Source organism: Pararge aegeria, chromosome 10, assembly GCF_905163445.1.
Source record: "Pararge aegeria chromosome 10, ilParAegt1.1, whole genome shotgun sequence".
Classification (NCBI taxonomy): Eukaryota; Metazoa; Arthropoda; class Insecta; order Lepidoptera; family Nymphalidae; genus Pararge; species Pararge aegeria.
Window position 1 is genome coordinate 12,292,320 of NC_053189.1, and position 18,567 is coordinate 12,310,886.

The 18,567-nt window shown below is 33.6% G+C and overlaps 1 protein-coding gene across 2 annotated transcripts in view; it reads left to right on the forward strand.

Annotated features, from left to right (window-relative positions):
• The window catches only part of LOC120627089 (homeobox protein abdominal-A homolog), a 54,768-nt gene extending 36,423 nt beyond the window's left edge, over positions 1–18,345 (forward strand). For both annotated transcript variants that reach the window (XM_039894934.1, XM_039894935.1), the window contains exon 3: positions 17,535–18,345. In XM_039894934.1, coding sequence (XP_039750868.1) covers positions 17,535–17,932 — 398 coding nt within the window. In that variant the 3' untranslated portion in view covers positions 17,933–18,345. The remainder of the gene's footprint in view (positions 1–17,534) is intronic.
• Positions 18,346–18,567: the final 222 nt, after the last annotated feature.

Consider the following 18,567-nt stretch of genomic DNA (forward strand, 5'->3'; position numbering starts at 1 on the left):
AAAGTGCCAATTTTGACATGAAAAATGTCCATCTCACAATATTTGCTGTTGAAAGCATTGCACGCACGAGATAAAAAGTTATTTGCCGAATACCTTGTCTTCCGCAAATAAGAACCTTTACTTACTTTAGTTAATGTTAATTTGTATGAAAATTATGCTCATGGAGTTAAAACTCTATTAAAGCTTTGCAATAGCCATGTCCAGGGTTAAAGCTATATGTCGATGTCATACTAGTTAGGAAGTATGTAGGTAGGTAAGTCTAAATATGCAACTGTTTATAACCGTTCCTCGATAGAGGAAATAAAATGAAAACTTAATACTTTTTGCTTTCTGTATTTTAATTAGCGACTATATTAGAAACAGAAATTTTCATTAATTGGCAAACATGGTGACAGCCGCCCATAACTTAGTCAGTAGCTACTGACAAATGCACCTTGCATTCGTGCTTATGAAAACATATAAAGTCCGTAAAATGTTTTTAATTATAAAGCGCTTATTAAGTTTAACAACTCTAGATACGTTTATGTTCTTCAACTAACATAACAGTTTGTTTGTATGTAAATTTTTGCAGAAGTACTTTTGTACCTACACATTTAGTTATAGTTCAGGATGAACCCGACAGTTCGGTTTTTAATTGGATTTTTGTAAAGCATACTGCAAAAAACAGTTCACGTGAACAGGTGAAGTTATTACTATATTACAGGTTTCAGAATTTGGGGACCAGGTAAAATCTCTATGTGGAAGATTAGAGGGTGTGGTATTATTAAAAAAAAAATATATCGAGATACGCGCTAGCTAGGGCTTCGGTTTCAACCACGCAAGTTAAAGCACTTTATTTACTACTTGGTGTTGTTCGCACCTTCGTTCGCCTTTTAGTAAACTACCAAATATTTACAACGTGTAATCGAATTACGAAATAATGTTGAAGAATGCATAAGTATATTTCACAAGGAATCACCCTGTCAATATGAAATCAAAAGAATATTATTATTTATTTCTCCATAAAAAAGAATTCAAAACATTCTAAGTGTTTACACAACCCTATTGAAGTTTAAGACCGACACGCGCATAGTACCTATCCTACGCGACGCGTACCTAATAAAGTAACAGGAGTCCCATGATTTTAATTTTGCATGTGGTATTTACTCAAATACTTAAAATTTTAGGTTTTCGGTTTCACAGATAAATCTCAGAGACAGTACATAATGTACCTCTAAAGCCTGTGAAGTATTATTTCGGTTTTCATTTAGGTACACGTTTTATATGCGTCAACCCAACTTGAAGACGAGGTTTTATTTAATCCCTCATAACCTGTAATGAAAAATATTTAGGATTGAAGAAGAAGAATCATTTCTTCGGTACCAGAAATGAAGTCGGTCCCGTGATCTGGTAAAAACGGATACAAATCTATCCCACGGGAACCGTACATTTTTCCGGAACAAAAGTAGCCATTGCGTTATTCTTAGACTATAAACTTTCTCTGTGTTTCTCTGTGATCTGCTCAGCTAATTGAGAAACCAGTATCCGTCCATCCAACGTTTCACATTTATTTGGGAGCTTGTATTGTGAGATTTAAGCGCCTTCAGCCATAAGTTACGAACTTATTGCAGTCACTCATTTCTTAAAAATGATAGGGATGGCTAAAACCACGACTCATATAATTTAAACACGACGCAACCACTGTCATTTTGTAAAGTCAACATATCCTGAGGATGCTCCGGTTTCGGAGCGAATCGTGCGTAGAGGATCTGTTTGGTGTGGAGTATACGGATTGAAGTAATTATATATTACACCATACAGATTCTGCTGCTGTTCGCGGAGTATAGCAAATTAAGCTTAATTTTCAGAATGTATTATGGATTTCCGCAAAGTAACGCCTGCTTTTATCCCGCATTGTCTTATTTATTTATTAAATAAAAGTTATTCAGACATGCCCGGATATCAAAGTTACTTCGCTAATTCAGCACTTTAGGCCGTCGTTCGTTTTGCATGCATGAATAAACATCGTTAAAGCCAACCTGCATTGGAGCATCGTGGTAGGTCTGAGTTCTAATTCTCTTTCCCTTTAAAAAGAGGAAGTCAATGCCCAGAATTATTGTGCCACCAAGTCTACAAATTAAATGTTATATTTATGTAACTTCAGAACATATTACTTGACAGAAAACTTCAAAAATAACTGTATCTACTGAATATGTAATTCAGTAAAAAAAGAGTTAATAAGTGGGTAAGCACCTGCAGCAGGAAAATACTAACCTGGCCGATTCTCCAATGTTATTGTTCAGTTACCCTTCATATACCCTCAGTGACCTTATAAATTCGATATGGGTTCTTTTTTGCATGATTCATTACTTTAATTGCCTGCGTTGGCGTATTTTTATAAAGTAAATTTGACCTGTGTTTGACGAATACTTTTATAAACATTTTTTATCTTGGTTTTATGTTAGTCTCCGCGATTTTTTTATTGGTTGTTCCTGCTTAGATTTTGCATCGTACTGGCTTCGGCGATGGTTATTTGATAGGTGTATTATACCGCGCATCTTTATCTGCATGGTTAGTAACTAACTATGAGGTTAGATTGCTTTAAAGGCACCGACTTCTCATCGGATAAAGAAAATATTGGCCAATCAAATTGTCTTAAGGCAATCTTATAAAACAGGATAAGGCTAAAAAAACGCTAATGCTTGTCTCAAAGTAAGCTACATATAAATTTATATGAGAATATTAATATAATGGAAACATTCAGGCTAATTAAATCGAATATTATGTGTCATTTGCGATATCATATGACCTTTTTATCTTGGATAGAGTCATCAATTTCAATAATAGTTTTCGCAGCGCTGTGAATGTATAAAGCTTATATTATGCTGCATAATAAATGGCATTTTAAGACCACAATATAGGTATGTAGGTATACCATGGATCGGGTTAAATCAAGACTTTAGCATGAAATTCTTGAGTTTCCAAACACTATACGTCAAAATAAAATGAACCTATTAGTCACACTCTTATGTTTAGACTCTTTTAATACATACTCGATATTATCTCTATCTCTATATTATTGTCTAAAAAGTGTTGTTTTGTCTATAATTTTAACTTCCTTAACACATACTGAATGTAAATTCATGAACGTCTGCCCTCGTAATAAACTTTAGTAACTTGGGACTTCAACGGGGTTTTTTGAGGCTTCTTTGCCAACATTGAAATGTATCCTGTTCTGAAATTCAAAAGGTTGGTATTTCTATGTGCAATCTGAGATTAACTGTCTTAAGGATAGAGGCTTGTTATATATTTATAATTGGCCCATTGATTACTGTACTGACTTTCCTTATCAGTGAATGATAACGTTTACTTACTTTTAACTTTATGCTTACTGTGTTAATGATTTTGTTCTTTTTGTAATTAGGACAGTCGATTTTATGTTTTGTTATTATAATATTGTGTTACTGATTAATATAGGTACCTATTGACGTCATAATTAGTTTTTTATACTAATGTAACCATTTTCAAAGGATGACAAACGGGACCGGAAACATAAAATATTTGGTCTATCCATAAAGGAATAATAAAGTAATAAAAATGATCTAAATATATAGGTGTTTAGATCAGAAAACAGAATTTCTGTCTAGTCTAGAGGCCTTAATTATCGCACCCTAATTATTATATTTATATATAGAAGAAGTTTAATGCCTGTTTTCACTATACCTAGGCATCACCTAATAATTTAGGCGATGTCTATAGAAAAAAACGTTTCACCATATGTTAGGTGATAACTATTGGTGAACAATTGATGTAGGTATGCCTAGATAAGACGTTACTAACGGCCATAACAGTACCAGCATATATACCTAATGCTATACTTTTTACAAAGAACATTACGACTAAAATAATGTTGATTACCTACTACCACTTACTATAACGATTAAAGAATATTATATTATTATAAATGATTCAGAAGAAAGTTTACAAATTTGCCTATCTGAATAAAGGTTCTTATTGTAAAGCTGGCAAAGATGCGGTAAATTTTTTTATCAATAATATTTGGGATAGTGGTCTAATCTTTTCTCTAAACACATAAATTTATTTAAAAGGTTGTGGAAGATATTTATCTTTAGTAGGTATCTGAAGCTATAAATTTTGCAATAAACCGCTACTCTAGAGCGTTCCTACTATCTCTTCGTTTCTATTTATTTTAAAATTAACAGGGCTTTTGTTTCTACTTTTTTTACTTATAATGTTACATTAAACCTTTCTAGTAATTAGTACTATAAAGGTCATGCCCACGTGGAATGGTGACAATGATGCTGGCTGTATTTCCGCGCATAAAAGGGCAAGTCCTTCTGCCACCAGATGACGCAATCAACAGCGTTGAAGTTTTCGGAAGATTTTTTTACATTAAGGCTCGATGGCCCCAGGGTCTCCACGGCGAACGACAAACAAATGTTACTATATATTAGAGGCATTCTTACGCCTTTTGCCGTTTTCAGCCATCAAAGCTGCGGCTCCCGGGGTCTCGATGCTGTCTCCCTGGTATAAGACGAAGTCAATGTGTCAACGCATGTGAAACGCGTCTTACAAAAGCGCCCGTCCCTGATCTGATAATATTGTTTGGGCATTGGATCATAATCGAGTGATTCATACAGAGTGAAAACTTATTGGACCCATTTTTCGTACTCTTGCTTAATGTTGTAGTTGTAATGGTAACTTTTAGTTTCTTTCAGACTCTTTAAGAGTGCGCTTTTCTCCATTGCCTTTACAAGTAAGCTAAACTATTGTGGATTATTTCGTTTCATTCGTATACCACACTTATTTGGAGCGTTTCACCCTATCGAATATAGGTAGGTACGTTGTGTGCGTCTTGTGAGGCAGTGTGCGTTAAATTTGTTGCCCGGATTGTCCTCATAAATCTGCTGCCAAAAACTATAGGTATAATTTTTCTCATGTACATTAACCTCACTCTTTTTTGTAAAGTTTAACCCACATAGGTTGACATTTATAGGTCTTGTAATTGAGTAACAGCAGGTTTCAATTATTATTATTGCAGGTAAGGAATTCATCAGCAGATATAATAATTTTACAAAAATCCACAATGAAAATAAAATCCTACATTCAGAGAGAGATTGGTAGTTCCTCAAAAATAGATTTGAAGAGTCGTTTTAGGGACGTTTTTTTTTAAATGTTTAAATTAGCTGTATTAAAAGAGCGTTAAACGCGCTGAATGGGTAATTTATAGGTAAAAAACGACTAAATATCTAATTTCTATAAAACTTCCTAAAAATAGCATCTGCTATATTAAAATGTATTTTTTAATCCTCTACAATCTTACTTGGTGAGTATTGGTGTAGTTTAAGAATACTGTTAGGGGTACGGCAGATATATTAATATAATATAAAAATAACCCCTAGGTACCCGTGAGATTTTTTTTAAGTCAGATTGTCCGCGGATTTTTTTTAGTATTTATTTTTGGTTAGTCCCTCTATAATTGCTACTGGAGCCAACACTATATTTTTTTCATTTTTGTCTGTCTGTATGTTGGTCGCCATAGGTACATTTAATAACACTTTTTCTGCGAGATTTCCATTTACATTCGTACCTATTGTTGTGTTGTCACTGCACACAAAAATAGGTACGAATTAAAACTGTCAAAAATTAAACTGCAGTAATCATAACCACTCCGAACCTAGACGGGTAAAATTATCCCAATGTCTGCCGCAACCCTGTAGAATGTAAAGGGCGTTGACCCGGTGTGCACTAAATCATGATGTCTGCAGTTGTTAGTTCATTTGTGAGTTCGCGCCACGTTGTTAACTGTGCCTACAATACCTATTGTGGAAAGCTTTATTCAGATACGTACACTGTTGTTCATTAAGACCTTTGTTTCTATTCGATGACAAGTTTGATGGCCAATTGGTGCAAGGCTGTGGAAGGATGGAAGGCTGTGGGTTCGATTCGGACAACTGGGATGAACATGGATGTGTTTCTGTGGCTGGGTGTTTATATGTATATTTGAAAATTTTTGTTAATTATTCATAAAAATATTCATCAGTCATCTATTTACCCATAACACATGCTACGCTTACTTTGGGGCTAAATGGCGATACATGTGTATTGTCGTAGTTTAATTTAAAAAAAAAAGTTAAGTCAAGTTAGTTACTTGACTGCGTAATCGTCTGATTGTTAAGTGCAGTATTACTAACGTGAAAGGGATACAGAGAGGACATTAAATAATTGAAATGTAACATCTTCAACTCTGGCAATTTTTATTTATATATTGTAACTAACTAAACGGTAACTTATCCCTAACATCTGAAACGAAATGCATCGAAACTACTGAATATGGACAAGTTTAATACTGGAACCCAGTGGACCCGGGGTAGGTAGTTCTGCTATGTTTATATCTACCGCCAGGCAGTATTGCTGTGTTCCGTGAGGGACGTGTTTGCCGGTGTAATAACAGGCATGAGTCTTAACACCTACGCTCCAGGTTGGTGGACACAGGGCGGCTTTTGCAGGACGTGTTTCTTGCATGCCATGATAAATGTTTCTCTGTTTATAAACTATGGTTGTCATCTTTTATATACAACGTGTACTGAAGTTACGAAATAATGTTTAAGGGTGCAAAAGCATATTTTATAAGGAATCACCCTGTAAAAATATTCAATCAAAGAAAACCAAATAATTTTTCCACACAATGTAATTGAAATAACTAATTAAAAAAACATTACTCATGTTTACTCATGACAACCCTATTGAAGATAAAATACCGACGCAAGCATAGTATCTACGCTAAGCGACGCGTACCTACCTACCTAATAAAGTGACATCACATGATTTAAATTTTGCAGTGATATTAGGACTGTATCTGATTTCTTTCAGCAAAACTATGGCACTGGCTTAACTCAAAAAATATTAGTGTTTCGCTTTCACAGAACAGTCTCAGAGACAGTTAATAATTTTTTTTTTTTTGTTTTTTTATTATAAATATACTACGACAATACACACAACGCCATCTGGCCCCAAAGTAAGCGTAGCTTGTGTTATGGGTACTAAGATAGCTGATGAATATTTTTTTTTTTTATGAATGAAATACACATAAATACTTATAATATACAGATAAACACCCAGACACTGAAAAACATTAATGCTCATCACACAAACATTTTCCAGTTGTGGGAATCGAACCCACGACCTTGGACTCAGAAAGCAGGGTCGCTGCGCACTGCGCTACTAGGCCGTCAGTATATGTAATAATGTACCTCTAAAGCCTCTGAAGTATTATCTCGGTTTTCATTTACACGTTGCAAAGATTTTTGACATCTACTTAGTGCGTCATTAATTACTATAAAAAAGATTTAAAAAAATTCTATACGTTATTGAATAGCACGCGCTTGTGTAACCCACCAATCTGGTCTGGCAGTAGGATTTTAAAAGGATATTAATGATCATGATCGATCCAGAATGCTCAATTGCTTCGTTTCACCGAATTTCCAATTTTTGGTAGGGTAGTTAATAGACACGACGCGTAAACTATTCTTAAAATTGACTCCCGCTGGTAATCGAACCTGGAACCTCCTCCTTATAAAGCTACATCACACCCCGCTGCGGATGAGAGGTCGACAACCGTCGTGTTTGCTACGAGTCAAAGAGAATGCTCATAATGCATACATTAGGTATTCCTTTTGCTCCGAAATAGGACATTTAAAGTTAGTCCTTCTATCGCGTCATGAAAATAGCGTACTCTAACGCGGTAATTGTGCTCGTAATTTACACGAGCACCTATTTAACGTCAGTTGATAATGTAAATAGCAACTTTACGTCTATTACTACCAACTAAGTATTATATTTTATTTACTCGCCACCTTCAAATGTCTTTGTCTAGCTGTGATTTTGAAATGAATATATTGTTTTTGTGATTTGCTCTACACTAACAAGCGACGTAAAAATTTTTAATTTATAGGTTTGCGATGAATATGAAAACAATCAAAAACATAAAACCTACCAATTATACCACATACCATTTATATTTAGCTGGAAAGTCTAAGTGTATTTATTAAAAACTAGCAATCCAGTCTAACTTAATGCATACGTGCATTCATTAGAAAAAAAAGAATGAATTTACTATTAAGTCAATTTATTAAACCCTAAAAGCCTAATCAAATCAGGCTTTATGTAGGTATATATTTAGAGATTTACATATGAAGCCTAATAAAGTTTTTTGGGTAATGGTAGCCATTTGTGAAATATTATTAAAAAGATGGTGAAATCTGCATCAAAACGGTGAGAGCATTTAGGTAACCAGAACGCGAGAAGATTACGATTTTTTTTATATTCGTCTACAAGTCAGCAATTGACTAATATCTCATCCGATTGTTATTTATGATGCAGTCTAAGATAGCTGACTGACTTATTTTATAACCATACTCCGGACCACCTATAATCGGTTTCTACGCGACATCGTAACAAGGTACCGCCAAGTGATATTTTATTATTTATTTTATTTATTTAATTATATGACTTTAATGTCGCGACGGCCGAAGCCACACCAGAGAAATTCGTATATTGACCTCATCAGGGATCAAATCCCGGACCTCCCACTGATAAGACCACAGCGCTCATCACTGCACCAGGGAGTTTGTATTTGACGAACTTAATCAAAGCAAACTATAACATACCATATATAAGGCTCGTAACGAAACATGAAAAGATGTTCGGCACCGCTGCAGTAGTCAGAATCTTGACGTCATATCGTCGCAGATCAAAGATCTTTTCACTTCTACGCATGCCTACGTACGCATACCAAGGTTACCACACACGCCTGTTTAATTTATGAGCTAAATTCAGTCCTGTACATACTTTAATGTCGCTACGAAAAATGTTAAGTGAATGAAAAACTTTTATTAAATATATTATTGCCAATTTTATTTTTAGCCTTGATAAATAAGATTATGCTTTCTTTAAATTGTAGTGGGTGATTTAAGATTTCTCGTTCGTGACTTTGGCTGCGGAAAAATGTCTGAGCGGAATACGACTAGATGCTGTGAAATTGTTTGCGTAAGCTTCTAGGCCAGCCCATGTGGTTGTCCACAGGGAAATACCGTGCGTTTATTTTCTGCGCATTTGAATTATTGCCACTTTGACGCGGAATTCCTTATGGTGATTTTATTTATTTTGGTCTGTGTAATGTGTCCATAATGTTATAAATATACCTAATAACAAAGGACAAAACGTAAGCTTGTATTCCAATAACGCGCAAGAAATGACATTATTATAAATGCACAACAAGATCTTCTAGAGCTTTTTAGAGTACAGAACAGAGTACCTAGCTTTTTACTATTTAGAAACAGAGCGTAGTTATTAGTATCTGCAACAAATAAAAAAAATGTTTTATCAAATTCTTACAACTGAGGAGATACTTTCGCCTAGATTCAAGTGTTATTTAAAGCCAAACTTTTTCCAAAATATCTAAACTATAAAATATTTCATTTGATTTAGGTAAGTTTTTTTAATATGGCAGATTAATTTATGCTTTGAATATAATGTTTCATGTTAGATACATTGAAATTAGTCAATGCAGCTTATATATCGTATTGCACAAGCTATGCCAGCCCTACGTTCAAGGCAATGTCCTTTCGCCGGAGTACAGAACAACATTGTGATGATTTAACTGGCTCTTACAAAGAGCAAAAATAGTCCTTTCCGACTTGCCAACTTGAAATATTAGCTGTAGTCAAATAAATTGCCTCAACTGCATATATGCCACTTTTACTGCCAAAGCACTGGAGATACGATCATTCTATGTCATTTCATTGTATTATTTCTGTTGTATGTTAAATGTAAAAGTAGAAACAGCTAGGAGCGTTTCATGAACAGATTCGATTTCTACCGTTGCAAACTAAAACATCGCCTTGTTACGCGGCCGTTCTGTGCAATTTTTAAATTTTTAAATTTTTGCAATTTTTTTATTTTACCCAATTTTTTTTATAAGTACCTAAGAAAATCGTGCTGCTTATTTTCTTTAGAGGTAATTTTGCCGTTGAAAATTATACTTAATCATGCATAAGTCGGAAACATGCTCAAGAATAACATTTTTTACTTGAACTTAGATTAAATAGGATATGTTGTGTGAATTTAACTTGAAACACTCAGCTTAACTAGTATTTTTAAAAACGAATGAGAATGAATATTTAATAATGTGTGAGGAACTCTTTTCATCTCTTGCCTTTTCTGTAACAGTCTGAGTGTTTTACCGCAATATTTTTGAGCATTTTAAATATTTAAGTTAATAAACTAGTTTACCGACCTTATGATATTTTTTAAACTTTAAAACCAAAGCTTTGAGTTAATCTTTAATAACTCAATTAATTCTGCATTTAAAGTGTGGGTTTAACATGCCTATCGAGCATAGGCATGTAAAAAACGAAAAATTTAAATGTTTGAACAATGTATTATGAAGTGGTATAAACATAAACGCTAAAATAATAGCCAATAAAACTGCGGCATTTGAGATTTCGAATACCTGACTATTAAAGTAAGCGTGTGCCATTAAATTTAAATTAAACTTACCAACCGAGACGATTCTAAACGCGTGGGTAATAGAGGGTCTTGTTCTAGGCTCCCATGTGAAACGAATCCATTATTCTTCACCAAAACCGCACTTTTAATGAATAATTATAAAAAGATACATGCATTAAAACCTATTACGTATTTAAATTACTGCTTAGTTGCTAGAGCTTGGTTATATTCAAGATTTGGTCTAGATAAATATTTTTCAATTCACATGTTCTTAAAATTTTTAATTATTAAAGTATGCCGACTAAAATTGCTTATTATCCTATTTTGCATTAAAGTTTGTATAATATACAAAATATTCAATACAGAAAAAATCTATATAAAAATGATACCGATTACTTACTTTGTCATAAATTTAAATAATTATTTAACACTTTAATTTAAGAACTATTAAGTTAAAGTCTTAAATAATTATTCATATAAATTATCATACCTGAGATATGTTGAAACAAACTTTTGTCTAAGTAGAAACTCACGACGAACCGCCGCTGCCTAACACTTTTGCTTTCATTTCTTTTTCTTTTCAAAAGGGTTAGTTAAACAGTGAAAATGACACCCTTATAGGTTTACAGTTTATCGTATCTTAAATACTTTTGACGCGACACCTCATAGTCACATTCTAGCTTTCCGTAAAAGTAGCATCATCATCGCACCATGCAATGTAACCTGAAATGATATTAAATCTTCGTGAGGGCAATTCACTTCCAAGCTTTCCTGTCGTAAACTCGAGACTTTTTTGTCAAAACAATGACCCTAAAGTATGTAATAAAAGCAATTTTTTTAAACGAGTAGCAGTAAAACTCAAAGGCAATTTTTACGGTTCGTGGAATAATTTTAGCAATTCATAAACATCATAATAAAAATTACCACAGTTATTTTTTATTTATGTAATTAATATGTTAATTTCCTAATTTGTTCGTACGTACGAACGTACCTACGTATCTATACTATCGACAATGTATATACCTATAGTGAGAAAAGCAACGGTATATGAGCGAGTTTGAAATATTTTTTATATAAATTAAAGAACGTGATCGCTTATAATATTGACTTTACAATAAATAATTGTTAATTGAACAATTATTCATTGTAAAGTCAATATCTCCTGAGGATGTCTCGGTTTCGGAGCGAAACGGTTTGGAGTATGAGGATTGAAGAAATTATAACTTACACCAAAAAGATTCTCCTGCTTTTCGAGTAAAGTATCGCAAATTAAGCTTAATTTTCATGAAAACCAACCCATTGTGTTCTATGAATAGCACTGTTCTTTTGTTCGGAAATAGATTAGATCAAAAACAAAATGTCAATAATTATTCGGAAATCGTTTCAGTAAAACACGCATTTCAAATAACGAACTATTTTAGGAACGCGCTGTGACTGCAAGCAATAAAGGCGATTGTCGAGTTACGACGCTATAAACCGTCGCTAATACTGCTACAAAGCCCTTAATAATAAAGAGACTTAAATGTCATTCAAATTAATACTAAATTAACAATATTAGTACTAAATAGTCAGTCAATATAATTAACTACTAACTTTCATGCACAATATTTTAATGAATTTATATTTAAAATAAGAAATTAAATCTATTTTATACCTTAACATAAATTAACAATAGGTCGGATCGGCTTGCATTTACCTATTAATATTTTAACTTACTCTGTTCAAGACCAAAGTGTAGGTATCGTTTATGGACCCGTTAGCAAACATATATTATATTAAGCTATAATTATTATTATTATTCTAATTAGATATATATTACAATACTTTTGATTACTTATATTATTAATAAATTTAACGAAAAATTAATTGTTTTAGTTTAAATAAATAAGGTTTATTATTATTGAGTAACAATTAGTCATTAATTATTCGGCCAATGCCTAATAATTACAAATCCAATACCATTACCTAGCCACGTTAAATTAACCTTAAATTAATATTAATCAACTTGTTTCTAAGTTTGGTCATTTGAATACAATCAATTGCTTGACATTAATTGGTCAAATAAATTGAATACACCGCACCTAAACATTAACACGCCTACACTCAATAAGTAGATACAACAATTAAGGAAAAAGTACAACTATACTGCCTAACAGTGGCGTGCACTTCATATATGCACAAAAGCACTGCCTACCCTAAAAATTTTGTATGACTCATAAAAATGAAGGGTATTTCTATTTTATGCCATATTCCCTGGTCAAGAACCTCGTGCACGCCACTGCTGCCTAAATACCTAATAATAATAAATACTTACTTTGAGGCTAGAAGGCGATGTCGTATGAGTTTCGTAGTATATTTAATTATTTATTAAAAAATATATATATACTACGACAATACACAAATCGCCATCTAGCCCCAACGTAAGCGTAGCTTGTGTTATGGGTACTAAGTTGACTGATGAATATTTTTTAATGAATGCTACATAAATACCTATAATATACATATAAACACCCAGACACTGAAAAACAGTCATGTTCATCCCACAAACATATTCCAGTTGTGGAAATCAAACCCACGGCATTGGACTCAGAAAGCAGGGTCGCTGCCCACTGCGCCAATCGGCCGTCTAAACCGTCTATACCTCTAGATATGGTGTTAACTTAGCCGCTAAAATAAGCATAAAAATAATTTTAATGGACATGGTACTGAAATTGGTTCTGTAAGTAAGCAAGTATTTGTTGTTGCTAAATCTAAACAACAGCTACGTTCTAATTAGCAATTACGTTGGCTATATATTTGGATAGTATTTAAGAAATCAAATCATTAAACAAAACCGGAGCTCTACATTGAAAGCATATTCAATTAGAAACTGTACTCACATTTATAATAATAATCGTTAATAATAATAAGTCACCGTCTCAGAGCAGTCACATAATTCGTTGTCTTCGGCTATCTAGACACCATTCTACAGGAGCTGACCCGAGCGAGTTCCATAAATAACCCTCTTACCAGGCCAACGATAATTCACAATCGGACCCTTAATATTCCGGTGTATTTATCAACTAGGTATGTGGAACGGGTTTCGTATAAAAGGCGGGCAGGTTTATACGGAGTTAAATAAAATAATAAATAAGCAAGAACATTCTGTGAGATTTATTTCGGAGAAAAAAAGCGAGGTAAGAGCCAGGTCTTGTCGCCGTATGTTTATAGTCGTCCGGTCTTCGCGCGATGTATACGAGTACGTCCCTAATTAATGCCGCCGCACCTCTCACAGGATATATTGTGTTCGCGGCGTCCTTCTTTTAACTTATTTTTTTTACTAAGATTAGATGAGCATTATCTCACTTTATCTTATGATGAACAAAATTTATGAAGAACAATCTGTGCCTGACTAAAGGTATCGTTGTGATACTTTTAGCTTTCATTTCCTTCACGTTCATTTTATGAGCAGAAAATATTTTTTCAAATCAGTCTAGTAGTAATGCATAGAAACATAAAACAAGCAAACTCTTTAGCTTATACTAGATAAATAAATTGAGAAGAATATATTTAAATAGGTTACTATCGAATTAAAAGGTCTACCGTAATAGATTGTAGGTAGGTTAAATAAGTTAAAATAGACCGGTTCTGAACAGATTCTGATTCTGACAGAGAACAATTACATCATTTTGGTCATTACATATAAGCTTTATATAATTTTATAATCAACACTCCTTATCGATAAAGGACGTAAGTCCAGATACGACTTCATTTCTCCGCATAATAATTCTTCTTGTATCATAAGATATCTCTGTAAATTACGATAAGGAGAACAGGTACACCATACATGGCAGACTTTACTCCCCGCGACTACAATACCAAAGAGAATAATGGGACCCAGCTGACGGGAGGTGCCTTCGACCGTTGTCATGGAGACCGAGCGAAGGGTGGCCAACCTGCCTGCGCTAACATATTACAAACACCAACAAAAAGAGGATCATCTCACCCTTCCTACATAGCAATTTGAACTCTGCGATGTAAATGTGAAGATTCCATTTAAAAGATCAACGACATCCGTTTATGACCTTTCACTTTAATTGGATAATCGGGACGTTTGTATTGTATTTTGGGTTCCATCTTTGCTTTTTAAAATTAGAATATGTATCGCTATCTCGTTCCCGCGGATCACATTCGGCATGTGTCACAACGTACGCCGACCGCACTTGTATACTTATTAAATTCTCTCTATCTGTGATATTTGGAACCGTTTTAAGTTTTTTTGTCAAAATAAACCTCGACCATAAATGTTGTAGCGGTAGTAAAAATGTAATTACGTTAATTTATTGTTCATATAAAATGCTGTATCTGGATACATTTTTGGTCACATGATTTATGATTCGCATATTTTTTTTAATTTAAGAGGAATGTTTGCTGCTTAAAGGATTTTATATCTTTTTGATCGCGATATAACTTATTGAGCAAGAACTGTTGTTTATTGATTATCTGAGGACAAAAATTTAATGAATTTTAATAAAATAAGTAGATGTGCTCATAATTTATATTGACAAACAAGTTATTAGAAAGTTAGTAAGTTATTTATCGAATAAGTAGTGACTATGGGCCTCATGCTGGGCTCGTGTCTCCTTCTCTTAGATGAGAAAGATAGGTACAGAATTTAGTGAACCTAATGCGGGATTCTTTATAATATATATAATAGTGCGTTCCTAAGTTCGAAGTTCGATATTACCCAATATTTACACAAAATAGTGCTTTGTTCATGAACCTAGAGAGTTCTAGAAATTATCCACTGGTTTAGGTTAAAAAATAACAAAAAACTTCAATTTTTATATCAGAATTTATACAGGTATAACGGTAGTAGGTAGATAGACCTTCTCCTTTGAGATACTTTAGTAGGTGCCTATCATGTTTAATAGTAATAATTTTCTACTTGAGGGTTTAAACTGTGAGTAACTGATATAAGTTTATTAACTATTTCAGTTAGATTTAAGTTTTTATGAACTTATTTAATTATAGATTTGTTTATATTGTCCTTTACACCTATATATTGGTTTATATGCCTCAAATACACATAAATACAATTTAGTACTTATCTACTTAGCTGTTAATTATTCTTAGTTCTATATCAATACCTAACATATTGAAAGCATAACAAGGAAATTATATGGGACTATAGGTAGGTATATAGGAATTACAATGTTTAAAATCTTAAGATGCAAGCAACTTAATTAAAAAAAATCAAATAATTCCATTCACTACAACCACCGAGGCGGTCAAACCAGTAGTGTTTCAGCTTGACCGAAATTGTTACCGGATTATGACACTTATATGTGTAGCAATAAGAACTGCAACCGTGTAATCTTGAACTAAGCGACATTCCAAGTTGGCCCGCTATCAATTATACACGAAGGGAAGACTATTTATCTTGCCTTATTTATTGGCTGACTCAAAACCAGTCTGGGCTCGGCCCGACGAGGCATGTAACCGACTATGTAGCTCCAAAGTCAGCTACTTGCGCAGGTACAACCAAAGAGCGTGAGAATGAATTCTGGATAAAATATAAATTTTTAAGCACTTGGGAATAAGGAATATTGTCGCTTTTACAGCTTCGTAACTACTTACCTAACCTATATTACGTAATAATAATGTTCTGATTTTTTATACCACTTAAATGTTCTAACGTTTAAATTAGGAGGTTGACAGTTAAAAAGAAAATCGCTTGAATTTTCAATTAATAAGCGCTTGTAAGTAGGTATGAGTATGGTTCTAAAAGACGAGTAGTTAGCAGGTAACTATTATAGAACACAGTACATTTTTCTCAGGTTTATGTCACAGGTTCAATATGACACAGGTTTTTCTCATAGAATGCTTAACATTGCATAGTATTTAGGATGTCCTTACTGAAAATATACAATGAAACCTTACAAAATTTTATAGCTATTCATGAATATTCCAAATAAGTATCCTGTCTAAAATAACAAGTCTCGAACAAGTTCGTATTTTTACAGTAGCTAGGTATAATTTTTTCCAATCCTAGTTTTTCACTTACCGATTACTTAATTAATGTTACTGAAATAAAAAAAAAACAAGTTCATAAATAACCTAGGTTATTATAAATTAACAGAAATAAAATATAATTCTTATTATTTTATATTAGATAAGCACATTTTTTAAAAGATGCAATCTGCAACAATTAACACAGTAGGTATAGTTAGTGGGTCAGTAATTCACCTTTATAAACCTGCAAGAAGGAAATTAATACAAAATAACGTATTAACGTAAGGAAAAGAACGCAATAAATTATTTTAATTTCCTTGTTAGCGACATTTACTACCTATATAATAACAATGACAAACCGCTAAACTATGTGGGATGCAATTTTATTACACAAAAAACGTTATTCCGACACTGTCCAAATTTTTTATGAATAAAATAAAAGGGTTAATACTTTCACAGTTTCTTCGAAAATGTCTTTAGCGTCTTAATACAAAAAGGCACCTTACAAAGAATTAGAAAGTTGCGCAACCCTTGCCTTCTCAGAGTTTTTTGTAAAGATTTATTTTTAGAAAGCTCTATTGAAAGCTTTCTGTTCGTTTAGCGCCCTTAACCCTTTCCGTTACTTTTTGAAGACCTCGTTTTGATTATACATATTTTGTGACTAGGTAGGAAGGTTTGCTTGCATTGTTACCATTTTTAGGATGCCGCATCGTAAAATTCGGGTGTAAATCTATTGACCGTTGATCTACTTTGAGGTTGGTCCCAGTAGCGGATAACTCTAAAATTAACTTTACAGCTGCAATAAATATTAATGAGCTATTAAAATCTAAGATGCTATAAAAGTGAAATTTAATGACTCGCTCGAAGCCTTCTCGATGCGAATCGAGGCACGAGTTACAGGCTGGTGATATATGATTGCGATAAATCGATTTAATTCTACTAAAGATCTTTACTCATTAACATAAATTAATAATCAGTGTACCGCTATCTTTTATGAAAGTGAAATTAATATTTTTCTTTTTTTTCTTCAGGGCCGAACGGGTGTCCACGTCGACGGGGACGACAAACTTACACAAGGTTTCAAACATTAGAATTAGAAAAGGAATTCCATTTTAATCACTACCTGACGCGCCGGCGCAGGATAGAGATCGCGCACGCACTATGTCTCACGGAAAGGCAGATCAAAATATGGTTCCAGAATCGACGAATGAAATTAAAGAAAGAATTGCGTGCGGTGAAAGAGATAAACGAACAGGCTCGCCGGGAGAGGGAGGAGCAGGACCGAATGAAGCAACAGCAACAGGAGAAGCAAGCGAAACTGGAGAGCCAACATCACGGCCACCACGTGACCCACCACCACGACCCGATGAAAATGCCCATCGACAAGGGCTCCAGCGATATCCTCAAAGTGAATAAAGTGCCGACGTAAGGCGCTCGCAAGCCGCTTACTAAATCCTGACTGATACTGTATCATATAGTGTGAATACATGAATGGAAGTGTTACGTCCATAAGGACCTGCGGGCACCGTTAGTTTCCTATCCACTAGTTTTTATGTTTTGCGGCTGATTAAGTAGGAGTGTAGCCTCGTTGTGGAGGTGTTTTGTGACTTTAATTATTGTATTAATGTTCCTTTAGTGCGAAGGACTTGCCTCGGTGTCGTTCGCTGTGGACAGGCTGGTGAAGTGCTTTAAGCATTTATTTCGTTGCCATAACCACACCATGTATTGCAATAATATTTTACTAAATTTTACAAAAACGTTAGTATATCGCTCTAAGATTTACAACACCGAGTGAATTTCGGTATTGTTAGTTAAGATTTAAAATCTGTGAATCTCATAGTATTTATTGCTACCACTTATTTTATATTTTTTTATTAATAGATTATTATTATATTATGTACATTTTGATGTATATTTTATTATTTGTCTGCTATTAGTGGACTGGTTATGTTTTGAGGGTCACATTTTTATGATTCTAAAATTTGTTGATTTAGCTGATGGTTTGAAAAAAAGTTGCTTTTATTTTTTTCCGTATTATGTTTCATTTTGGTAGTTAGATCTACA